This window comes from Solanum pennellii, chromosome 7 (assembly GCF_001406875.1).
Source record: "Solanum pennellii chromosome 7, SPENNV200".
Classification (NCBI taxonomy): Eukaryota; Viridiplantae; Streptophyta; class Magnoliopsida; order Solanales; family Solanaceae; genus Solanum; species Solanum pennellii.
Genome location: NC_028643.1, coordinates 8,483,668 through 8,496,746, shown reverse-complemented (window position 1 = coordinate 8,496,746; position 13,079 = coordinate 8,483,668). Strand labels below are relative to the sequence as shown.

Sequence of the window (13,079 nt, the reverse complement as noted above, 5' to 3'; positions counted from 1 at the left end):
TATATATATATATATATATATAAAGTACTGATACCTTTTGACACAAGTTAAACGTGTAATCTAGTGACAAAGACATTACTAGCCTAATAATTATATTTCTGGGATCAACTACCAAACGAAGGAACAAGGATAAGTGAAAGCTCCATTCATGTAATTGTAGGAGGAAGGTTGATGTTACTATTGTTAATATGGTGACTTGTAATATGATAGGTACACATGAATATGTATATTTTGAAGAGTGGCAAAGATTGCATCATGAAACAAGTTTAACAAACATGATCTTAGTTAAACAAGGCCTACTTGAAGAAGGACTACGAAAATATTGTGCAACATGCATATGACTGTATGTGTTTATTGGCCTATTCAATGCAAGCAAATAAAATTTGTCAAAGTCAAAAAGGGAGAATTTGTTAAGGTCTTGTTGTTTTGAAGTATGGTAAAGTTAAGAAGTTGTGGCAGTAACATGGGAAAGTTACGGTAGAACAGGTAGTACTAACATGTACATGCAACACGCACAGGGAAGTATTAATACGTTGTAGTTGAATCCAAGTCTGAATCGAAAAACGTGTTTGGAGAAAATATTACCTAATCCAAGTTGAGTTCAACTAGGTTTTGGTAAAGTAGGAAAACAGTTTTTGTAAGCTAAATAACGAAAATCACGTAAGAAGTTTCCTTTCAATGCAAAGTACAAAGAGAAGTCTTAATGCTGCAAGGTTTTATTCCAGCAACAAAAGCTTAAAAGAAGTCTGTGTTGAGTTTGGTTTAAAGAGAAGGATGTTCGAGTTGAAGATGCGACAAAGTAAGTTCTAGCTGAAGATGTGGCGAAGACAAGTTCAAGTTGAACTAGAAGTTCCGTACAATGTAGGAAATCCTACGTGTGAGCTTCTAAGTTTCAAGAGAAAAAGAAAAAAGAGCAAAAGTAGGATTTCTAGTTGAAATAGATTTTGGATTCAAGTCCAAATCTATAAATAGGACGATAGTTTCGCTTGAGAAAATTGCTCACTTACATAGAAAGAGATCAAAACACGATCAAGAGGTTTGAGAGAGTTTTGAGAGTTACTTGGGAGTGTTGCCAATTTGTGAGAAAAAAGTTATAAGATTGTAATGAAGAGTTTTGATTAGAATCGAGTGTGTGTAGGATTCGTCTAACAAGTTTGAGAAACTTGAAGGACGGTAGAAGACTTAAACCTGGGGTTTTTTGTTTTGGGTAGCTAGGAATTAGAGTTTATAATTTCTTAGCTAGGAATTAGAGTTTATAATTCCTCTAAGAATTAAAGTTTATAATTCCTTAGTTTACATAGGTTTGTAATACAATGTTGAGACTTGAAATTTAATAAAGTGGAGTTAAATCCTACAGAGGTGTAGGTCGTGGTTTTTACCCTTATGAGTTGGAGTTTTCCGCGATAAATTATTGTGTTATTATTTTATTTGCTTCACAAAACGTAACTGTTGTAATCTGCAAAGGAACATATAAAATATACTTGTTCCTTAGGCGAATTTGGGGGTCAGAATTTCAACAATTGGTATCAGAGCGGATTATCTTTGAAGAGTCTAATAACTCAAGATAATATCATTATGAATTTTGCACCTCCTCTTGGGCATAGTCAAGGGCAACACATCAACAGACCACCATTATTTAATGGAGAATTTACTCTTGGTGGAAGACAAGGATGGAAGACTTTATTCAAGCTGAAGATTACGAACTATGGGTTAGAATTACTAATGGATTATTGACTCCTACTATGACGGACGATGAAGGAAACACTATACCAAAACCCAAAGAAAAATACGGGGATGCCGATTACAAGATGCTGGGAAAGAATGCAAAAGATAAATGCATTCTTGTATGTGGATTAGTACCTGATGAGTTTAATCGCATCTCAAATTGTACCTCAATAAAAAAAATATGGGACACCTTACAGAATGCTCATGAAGGTACAACTCAAGTTCGAAAATTCCGAGTTGCCAGACTATGTTCTGAATAAGAAGCCTTCAAGATGAAATTGGGAGAATCACTTCAAGATATGATCACCAGATTTACCACTGTTGTAAACGAGTTAATATCCTTGGGCAAAGTATACACCACTGAGGAACATGTAGACAAAGTACTAAGGACTCTGCATAGATCATGGGAAATAAAAGTCACTGCAATCAGAGAAGCAAAGGATCTAACCACTATGACTTTGGATGAATTAGTAGGAAATCTCAAACCTTATGAGATGAATGCTGACAAAAGAGGTAAAGGAAACAAAGAGAAAAATCTTGGATTTAAATCAACTGAAAGTGATGAATCAGATATAGATAATGATGATTTGGCACTGATAAGTAGAAACTTCAAGAAATTCTTCAAAAGGGGATTAATTTCTAAAAAAAGGTAACACACACTAAACAAAAGAATACAAAGCAACCACAAAGTGAAGGATGCTTCAAGTGTGAAAAAACTTATCATCAAATTAAGAATTATCCTATGTGGGAGGTATAATGGAGAAAACAAAGAGCTGCAAAGGAGAAGAGAGAACTTTTAAACAAAAGAAAAAATAAGGAAAAGGAGCAAGCGATGTATGCTGCTTGGGAAACAGGTTCAGAGAGGTATGACGAAGATGATGAGGACCTCGCTTTGATGGCCATAGAAGAATCAAAAACTAAACCTGAATCAGACTCTGAAGGAATGGAGGTAAATCTTTTTTATTTAAAAGATAAACTAGTAAAGTTCTCTAAGAAAAAGTTATCATTCTTATTACTCACTTCCATAGATACAATTCAAGAACTAGTTAAAACCAAGAATCAATTGCTTGCTTCCATGACTAATTTAAAGTTAGAGTATATTGATCTTGAAAAAGTTAATTCTGATCTCAAGAAAGAAAATTAACTCCTAAAGGAACAGGTACAACAACTTGATTCATGCACTTTGACTCTCAAATCTGAAATTTTGAAACAAAGTGTTATTCGGAATGAAAAAGAAAAAATTAGTGGTGACCAAATCAGATGTGACCAAGATCTAATGAGGTTAAACAATGAATTATTTTCTGAAAGGGAAATTTCTAGGAGAATGAATCTTGAAATGTCTAGAATAAAAACTGATCTGGAAAGAGCTAATAAATGGACAAATTCTTCCATGATAATAACACATCTAGGTAACACTACTCGAAACACAAGAACTAGAATAGGGTATGAACAACCTATGATTGAAAATTCTTTGTTATGTATTTTTTATAGTAACTCAGGCCACTCTAAGGAAAATTGTCCGAAATACAGAGTTACTGCAGAAAATAAAGCAAGAGAAACTTATAAAACTGCTCAAAGGAACAGGTTACTAATCTGTCCAAATAAGTTCATAGAGATCTTATTCATTCTTTTTATCAATACAAAGGACCCAAGCTAGTCTGGGTTCCTAAATCTAACCTTTGAATTTGCAGGAAAAGTGAGAGTAAGCAGGCAATATTCACCAATTGAACATGTTGCTTCAGATGCATGATTGAAATTGGAAGAAATTCCTCTTCCTTAAGGAAAAAAAAAAGGAATGAATGAATAAGATTGACTGTGGAAAAAAAAGGTTGAAAAAAAAATGAAAGAAAAAAAAAGGGAAAGACTGAAGAAGCATGTGAAAGAAACAGGTCCAACCTATGCAGTATCTAACAGTTATGCGCACTCAGATGATCAATCAATCAAAAATATGATCAACCAAGGAAAACACTTTTAAAAGGAACAATTTTGAACCTGGGATGATTAAAGTCACATAATTATCCCTCAATGGCTAATGAACATTGCGTATACTGCCCTCTAATCTTAAATTCAATGCTCAATTTCGTACATTAAGTTGTATGTCTGTATACCACTTTTAAAGTCATGCTACTCATGTACTATAACATTGTATTTGCATCTGTCACGGGAGAGAGGCATAGTAAAATTGAAGCAAATTTCAGCATTATCCAGAGATCTAAGGTATGTGCACTACAATTATTCATGATTAAATATAAAGTCAATGCACTTGAACCTATTTCTTCCACTTGTCCCAAAAGATATGCATGCCCTAAATACTACCAAAACAAATATCTTCTTAAAAAGTCTTATCCCAATGTGATGGACTATGGTTGAGATGAATTTGGTGGAGGACACCTCTACTTTGGTGCCTTATAAAATATAGATTGAGAAAATAGAGGGTGTTGATTCTTAGGGGGAATCTTTTGTATTGAGTAAAGTTGGAGGATTTATCTTCTGAGGTGGAATATTTTGGGGACTCTCAACTTGAACAAAGTTCAGTTGTTAGGCTCAACTTGGGTGCATCTAGTGAGGGGGAATCGATGGGAGACCCATCTGTCGAACCTAGTTCTTTTATTGAGAATCATATAAACTGGGATTTTGACTTGCTGTCAAAAAGTAGTATAGTTGGTACTGCACCTGATAGTATCATGTCCAAGGAACAGATTGAGAGAACATGTTCCTTACAAATGATATTCAAATTAAAGATGAGTGAATTATTGTTTGTGCAGAGGGTACATTATTGATTGAACAAGTTCCTTAAATGTGATATAAAAAGAGAAAAAAAAAAGATTGAGCGTGCATAGACCAAGGCTACCTTTGAAATTGAGAAGGCTGCTAATTTTGTTAATCCAAAAGATATTTTTGGTGCTGAAAAATGACTTTTATTTATCTTCTCATGCCCGATCTTTTGACATTACCTAGTCACTCTAGCCTTTGACTTTCAAATTTTTTCTCATCACAAGTGCTTGATTCTATCTTTAAATTTGATTACATTTGTGGCGTATATACTTTTGATTAATGCTAATGTTGGGTTTGAGTTTCAGGTTCATGTCTATCTCCTATGTTTGTGCAAATGCTTTGCTATAGCTAACTGAGTTCTTGATTTTTAAGTGTTTGTGTAGGTGATAGACCTAGTGGCCATGAGTATCGAATTTGTTTCTCTTAGTGTGGCGTATACCTTCACTGTGTTTTATGATGTCAAAAGGGGAAAGTGCATACTTGGTGTAATATTTATAACCTAATTGGTCTAACTTGATCCTCTAATGTATTTGTTTTGTGTATTGAGTTTTAAGAAACTAAAATAACATAGATTGATCTATTCACACAAGAAACAATGGTTTGTCATCATCAAAAAGGGGGAAATTTGATGGTACACATGAATATGTATATTTTGAAGAGTGACAAAGATTGCATCTTGAAACAAGTTTAACAAACATGATCTGAGTTTAACAAGGCCTACTGAAAGGGACTACGAAAATATTGTTTTTCAACGTGCATATGACTGTATGTGTTTATTGGTCTATTTAATGCAAGCAAATAAAATTTGTCATAGTCAAAAAGGAGGAATTTGTTAAGGTCTTGTTGTTTTGAAGTATGGAAAAGTTAAGAAGTTGTGGCAGTAACATGGCAAAGCTACGGTAGAACAGGTAGTACTAACATGTACATGCAACATGTACAGGGAAGTATTAACACGTTGTAGTTGAATTCAAGTCTGAATCGAAAAACGTGTTTGGAGAAAATATTACCTAATCCAAGTTGAGTTCAACTAGGTTTTGGTAAAGTAGGAAAACAATTTTTGTAAGCTAAATAAGGAAAATCACGTAAGAAGTTTCCTTTCAATGCAAAGTACAAAGAGAAGTCCTAATGCTACAAGGTTTTATTCCAGTGACAATGTTCCAGCGACAAAGCATAAAAGAAGTCCGTGTTGAGTTTGGTTTAAACACAAGGATGTTCGAGTTGAAGATGCGGCAAAGTTAAGTTTCAGTTGAAGAAGGAGTTGAAGATGTGGGGAAGACAAGTTCGAGTTGAACTAGAAGTTCCGCACAATATAGGAAATCATACGCGTGAGCTTCTAAGTTTCAAGAGAAAAAGGAAGAAGAACACAAGTAGAATTTCTAGTTGAAATAGGTTTTGATTCAAGCCCAAATCTATAAATAGGGCGATAGTTTCGCTTGAGAAAATGCGCACTTACATAGAGAGAGGTCAAAACACGATCAAGAGGTTTGAGAGAGTTTTGAGAGTTACTTGGGAGTGTTGCCAATTTGTAAGGAAAAAGTTGTAAGATTGTAATTAAGAGTTTTGTTACAATCAAGTGTGTATGTAGGATTCGTCTAACAAGTTTGAGAAACTTGATGGACGGTAAAAGACTTAAATCTGGGGTTTTTGTCTTGGGTAGCTAGAAATTATAGTTTATAATTTCTTAGCTAGGAATTAGAGTTTATAATTCCTTAGGTTACATAGGTTTGTAATCTTGTGTTGAGACTTGAAGTTTAATAAAGTGAAATTAAATTCTACAAAGGTGTAGGTCGTGATTTTTACCTTTATGAGTTGAAGTTTTTCGCGATAAAACATTGTGTTATTATTTTATTTGCTTCACAAAACGTAACTGTTGTAATCTGTAAAGGAACATATAAAATATACTTGTTCCTTAGACAAATTTGAGGGTTAGAATTCCAACGTAATATAATAAACATGTTTAGTTTGATCAAATCTACACGTCATTTGTTTTGAGAAAAATAATTTCTTCAAGTTCATGTTCATCCACTTATAACTGTTAAAGCATGTGCATTTCAAATGATTGATCATGGGATTCTTATATTTCAATAATTCTAATAGTATATCTTAGTTACGTGTCTTAATTTAACACGTCTTCACGTTGAGAAGTACTTGGCCATGCATAGTCGTGACTTCATATGCGTTTCGTTGACTAACAATTTTCTTTCTTTACTTTTTTTTTTTGGGTTAAAGTTGACTAACAATTTCAAAATTTTTTAGGTATTAAAGGAAAAGATGTGCTTATTTCTTCACTACACATTAATGGTTTTATCTTTTTATGTTCATTAATAAAATCAGCTCACTATGTAAAAATTGAGTAGTTTGTTTCTTTGCTTTATCACGAAATAAAAATTAGTTTCCGTTTGGATTGACTTATTTTAGGTGTTTTTAAGTCAAAATAGTTTTTAAGCAGTTTTGAAATGTTTAGATAAAGTTAAAAAGTGTTTATAAGCACTTATTTTAAAGCCAAAATAATAAAAATAAGTCAAAAGTCATAAGTTAAAAATCATAAGTTATGGCTTTTGACTTATAATTCATAAGCCAAAACCAATCCAAACATGCCCTTAATTGATCAGAAACCTCTGATATAATTATTAAGGTATGCAAGGGCACAAAAAAAAATTCCCCTATGTGACATATTAGGATGCCGTTAGGACATGAATTGCCACATAGTATATATCAGGTAGGATACATGTAACGGTGTAGCAAGAAGTTTTATGAAAGGTGTTCAAAAATTACAAAATTTATTAACTATGATTAAGAAATTAATTAGAAGCTAATCGAACCCATGCACAACAGGTAGCAAATGACTTAACTTGAGATGAACAACTGAAACCACTGAGCTAAGAAATTTTATTGTTTTTCAAGGGTGTTCAAAATGTATTATTTAACCCTTTAAAGTATCATTTTACTCATAAATACAGTATAAATTTCCGACGAAGGGTGTCTAATCCCTAAGCTAAGGGTAGCTAAGCACCTAGATACATGTGTTTACTCGTTCAGTTTTGTATAAATCTGAATGTCTACTTATGAACACTCAAAGTTAGAGGGTATAAATATAAATATCAATTAAAACTAAGTTAAAAGATATATTTATGTATTATGCCATAAATTTACTATATTTGAAAGAGTGCAAGAGTTGTAGGTTTTTGACAAAAGTAAAAAGAATTAATTATTGTTGAAAGGGTCACTTATAACTAGTAACATGGCTTAAGGAAGACCCTAAATGTGCGCTTTGTTTGTCTTTTTTTCTAAACAAATGATTATTCCATGGAACATTGTGAGACACACATTGGTCACTACCTGTCTCATTCTTTTGCTATTGGACTATACCATATTCTAAACGTTCATAATGCTACCCAAAGTTTTTAAGATAATGACAGATTCATGCATTTTAACTTCTTTTTTTTTTTGCTTCAAAGTTATAAGGAAGAAAGTATGACATACAAAATCTTGTAGATCAATTATTGAGGTTATTATGATTTGATAAATTAATCAAATTAAAAGCATAAAGAGCTAGGTATGTTTATATTTATGTTTATGTTTATCTTTAGATCGGTATAGTTTATTTTTCACTCGTGGTTCACCCTCTTAACAAGAAGGGTAAGATACCATTAGGACCTGTTTGGTCATAGATTTCTCAAGTAATAGATTTCCCAAGTAATATTTGGAGAAAAATTTGGTAAATAGTGTTTGTCAATATAATTTTGTTATCATTTTTGATAAATATTCCAAATTTTCAAATACTAATTTTTTTTCCTAATATTTGGGTCAAATCTCATTATTGGGATCTTTTAAAAAATGAAATTTTATACAAAAATTTATCTTTAATAAAAATACCCTCTATAGTATATTATTTGCGTTGTATTACATAATTTTTTTACGTGAACGGCAAAGTAGTGATCATGAAATATTTCAGTGAACATGAAAGTGATGATATGATTGTTGATGAAAATGATAAACAATTGGCTCAAGGTAGCAAAGTTATGTGCTTTGTCTACTTCACGATTTATAGAATGATGTCTGGTACTCACTCCAAACTACCACACTGCTCCAGTGTCATGAACACTACTTGTTATTTGTTGCAACGAAGATCCAGTTGACTTCTAATACAAACTTATGGTTAAGTTTTGATAGTCTTTACAACTTATATATGGGTATAAATAATATTTTTCTTAAAAGTGAAATATGTTTTTCAAATACTATGGCCAAACATATGATAAAATTTCACCCAATTTTTTATCTAAATAATATTTGTCAAAAACATTTAAAAATCTATGGTCAAACTCTAGCTTATAGTTAAATCCTAAGGTATAAAATATTTGTAAAATCCCCCACCCAATTTTCAACAAAGCAAACTTCATCATAATAGATTATTAAGATGAGAATGTGGCCAAGCTAAACCCTTTGTTCTTTGTTTATTTTTAATGCATTAGGGACACACACAACTTTTAGCTAGGGGGATGTAGTCTATTTATGACTAATATTTTACATTGATATGATATTTTGTGAAAGTTATCTATCCTATGTTATTAATGTAAATAATTAGTTTCAGTCTCGATCGAGTCATTTTTATATTTTTTTTTGTCATGGTTCTTTTTTGAGAGTTTATTTTAATGTTAAATTGGATAACGTTTAGAGATAATCGAGTATAGAGTAATGAATTTTTGGACATGTATTTCTATTTTTATGACATTGAAAATTGCTAGATTGGTTGGAGTATTGTTTGATATTTATAATGGAAGCTAAATAAAGTCCACTATTATTTTGTATTTATGCATGCAATTTTGAACTTACCTATAATTCATTATCTCCTCCTTATTCAACCTACTATCCTAACCCCCATTTCTAGACGATTCTACCCCTCCATCACAATCCAGCTTCATAATATTTTACTAACTTACACATATAATTGTTCTTGAGAATTTCTTTTTTTAACGTATTTTTTAAATACTAAAAAATAATAATAAATAAGCTCACTTATTCTCTTTAAAAATATTTTTCATAAAAACATTTTTCTTTCACGCCAAATGCACTTATATCTCTTTTCTTATTTTATATAAAAAAAAAATGCAATTAAGGAGTAGTATTATTTTATTCTATTTCTAATGATCTGCCATTCTCTAATCCACCATATAAAAAAATACTATGCTACTCATAATTAACTTTAGTTATAAAAAATGATAATGATAAAAAAAAAATCACCATAACTCAACCACAATCTCATTGAACAAATGGCCAGGGTGTATTTAGCCAAAGTCCAACTTTAATTTAACTACCCACTTTGATATATGAAAAGTATAAATACAACCCATAAAATGATCAAATTAATATCTCAAAAAATGGAGAATCAAAAAAAGATTAGTAATTTGTTTTTTGTTATGTTTTTAGTTCTAAGTGTTAGTAGTATTGCATTTGGTCAATTGAAAACAGACTTTTACAAAAATACATGCCCAAATGTTGAGTCATTAGTTCGTTCTGCTGTTAGACTGAAATTTCAACAGACTTTTGTTACGGCTCCAGCAACTCTCCGACTCTTTTTTCATGATTGCTTTGTTAGGGTACGTTTTCAAATTCATCGAATTGTCTCAATTACAAAAATCGAAAAAACTAACATATAACAATTTTGAATGATTTTAGGGTTGTGATGCATCGATGCTATTGTCATCACCAAATAGAAAAGCAGAGAAGGACCATCCAGATAATCTTTCATTAGCTGGTGATGGATTTGATACTGTTATCAAAGCCAAAGCAGCTGTGGATAGTGACTCTAAATGTCGTAACAAAGTATCTTGTGCTGATATTTTAGCTTTGGCTACTAGAGAAGTTGTTGCTATGGTAAAATACTACTTTTACTATTCAGTATATATAGTATATTGATGATATCAAGATAGAATATGCCGTGTTTTAGTAGAAAGACTGTTCAATTACTGCTTGATTTCATCAGTCTTACGTGATATAATTGTAGACTGGAGGCCCATTTTATCCAGTGGAGTTGGGCCGTCGTGATGGGAAAGTTTCAACCTTAACCTCAGTCCAACATCAACTTCCAGGGGAAGGATTCAACCTAGACCAGCTCAATACCATGTTTGCTAGACGTGGCCTTAGCCAAACTGATATGATCGCATTATCAGGTACTCGCTTTGTCCTAATTTAATTATTGTACTTTTTTTTTTGGCTTAATCTCGTTGTATACTATTTTCTTCGTTTCACAAAGAATGATTTGGTTTGACTTGGTACAAATATTAAGAGTATAAAGAAGACTTTTGAATCTTGTGGTTCTAAATTAAAGTTAGGTCAAATGTACAAAATTGTCGTTTGATTTTGTGGCCTTAAACATGCCACGTGAAAAACTGAAATTATAATGTTACCAAAAAAAGAAAGAGGTCATTCTTTTATAAACAAACTAAAAAAGAAAGGAGATCATTCTTTTTGAAACGGAGGGAGTATTTAGTTGAGTATGTAAACCTTAAACTTGTATAAAGTTGAACAAACAGACACGCATGTCATACGTAACATCCTAGATTGCAATTTGTGTCTTACGTGGTGTACACCACGTGTATTATGCCACATAAGACTCATGTATCTACTTATTCAACTTTATACAAATTTAAATGTTTACTCATGGACATCTTAAATTGGAGGACATAAATACTAAATGACAGATTTATGTATCATAACTTTTCTAATAGATATTCTAACATTCTATTACCTAGCACAACAAAAATTTCTCTATTTTTCAAATTTCATATTCAATCAAACTAAAACGATGTTTGAAATATAGGTGCACATACCCTTGGTTTCTCTCATTGCAACCGTGTTTCCAAGAGGCTTTACAATTTCAGCCCAAAGAGCAGTGTTGACCCGACCCTAAACAAAGCATACGTGGCACAATTGAAGCAAATGTGTCCATTACGGGTCGACCCAAGAATTGCTATTAACATGGATCCAACAACACCAAATACTTTTGATAATGCTTATTATAAAAACCTTCAACAAGGAAAAGGTCTATTTGTGTCTGATCAAATACTTTTCACTGATTCAAGATCAAGAAATACTGTCAACTTCTTTGCTTCTAATAATGATGCATTTAAACAAGCATTTGCAACAGCAATGACTAAGTTGGGTCGGGTCGGAGTTTTGACCGGAAATCAGGGTGAGATCCGATTCGATTGCACGAGACCAAATTAGAAATTACTTTATTTGGTTTATTTACTAATAATAAAGTAATAGTATGATTTACCTATTTTTTTGTAATCATTTTTACGACTTATTGGGATGTGCAACCAATAGCTAGTTCGATGAAATTCCTCGACAATTAGCTCTTTTCATCTTGGTTATGCTATATCAAAATTCATGAATAAAATTGTTTTTCTATTTATTTTTCTAATTTTTTTTTATTAATGTTATGTTGTATAAAATCGAATTGAAAATCGCAAGTCAACTTAAATCAAAAAAAAAAAATTCGACTAGTGATCTGATTTGACTTGGTTTGGTATTAGAAATAAACCCGACTATGGTTGGATTGGTTTGATTTTTATTTAAAAAAAGTCAATCGAAAACTAAAACAATCCGACAATATATATATATATATATATATATATATAACAAGTTAATTTGAAACATTTTAAATGTTTTAAAATAAGGAAAAATCTTAGCCAAAATAATTTGTGAAGTGATAATGGACGAGAGTAGATAAACTGATTTCATTAATCAAGTAAATCGACACAAGGAAATTGGAGGTTTCAACTAAGCTAAACTAAACCTGAAGTTAAAATTCAAATAAATTATGAAAAATTAGCAATTAAGTCATAATATTTAAATATTTTAGTTAAAATAATAATACTTTAAAATATTTATTTAAAATGTCAGAATGATAATATTTTAGAAAATAATATGTATTCAGATTTAAGTATTTAAAATTAATTTTATTTATGAAAACAGACATATATTGAACCAAATTCTAATACTTTGTTTGGATCATTGTTACTCATTATTTCATAATGTATTGTATTGTAGTCTATTGTATTGTATTGTATGGTAGATACAATGTTTAGCTAGACCGTATTGTTTGTTGTTGTTTAATAATATTTTAATTGTTTGAATTGATTGTATCATACTGTATTGTAATTTATAAATTTACTAAAACATTCTTGATCATTCTAGGATAGGAGGTTTGACTAGATTTAAATAATTAAGGTAAAGGGTAAAATAGTATTTTGAAATATCATGTAAAGATATAATTGGAAAAAGAAACTAAGAAACAACGAGAGCACACCAAATCGATTGTCCATAAAATAGGGTTTTTCATTGTTAGGTAACAACCAAATTTAACAATACAGTACAATACATTTTAAGTAACAATCAAAACAAACATTGTAGGTATATTAACGATACAATACAATACAATAAAATGGGTGACAATGATCCAAACATAGTGTAAACCAATCAGTTATCAATACCCATTAATCTTTCTTCTTCACCTTCACATTTCTAACCTCACTTTTCACGTTTCTATCCGTCTTCCCCCCCCCCCCCCCCCC

The 13,079-nt window shown here is 31.4% G+C and overlaps 1 protein-coding gene across 1 annotated transcript; it reads left to right on the top strand.

The window, feature by feature from the left end:
- The first annotated feature begins 9,839 nt into the window (after positions 1–9,839).
- LOC107025389 (peroxidase 45) lies at positions 9,840–11,917 on the top strand. The gene is made up of 4 exons (XM_015226180.2): positions 9,840–10,097; positions 10,177–10,374; positions 10,505–10,670; positions 11,321–11,917. Exons 1-4 carry the CDS (start codon positions 9,855–9,857, stop codon positions 11,725–11,727), a joined length of 1,014 nt encoding a protein of 337 aa, XP_015081666.2. The 5' UTR covers positions 9,840–9,854; the 3' UTR covers positions 11,728–11,917.
- The last annotated feature ends 1,162 nt before the right edge of the window (positions 11,918–13,079 follow it).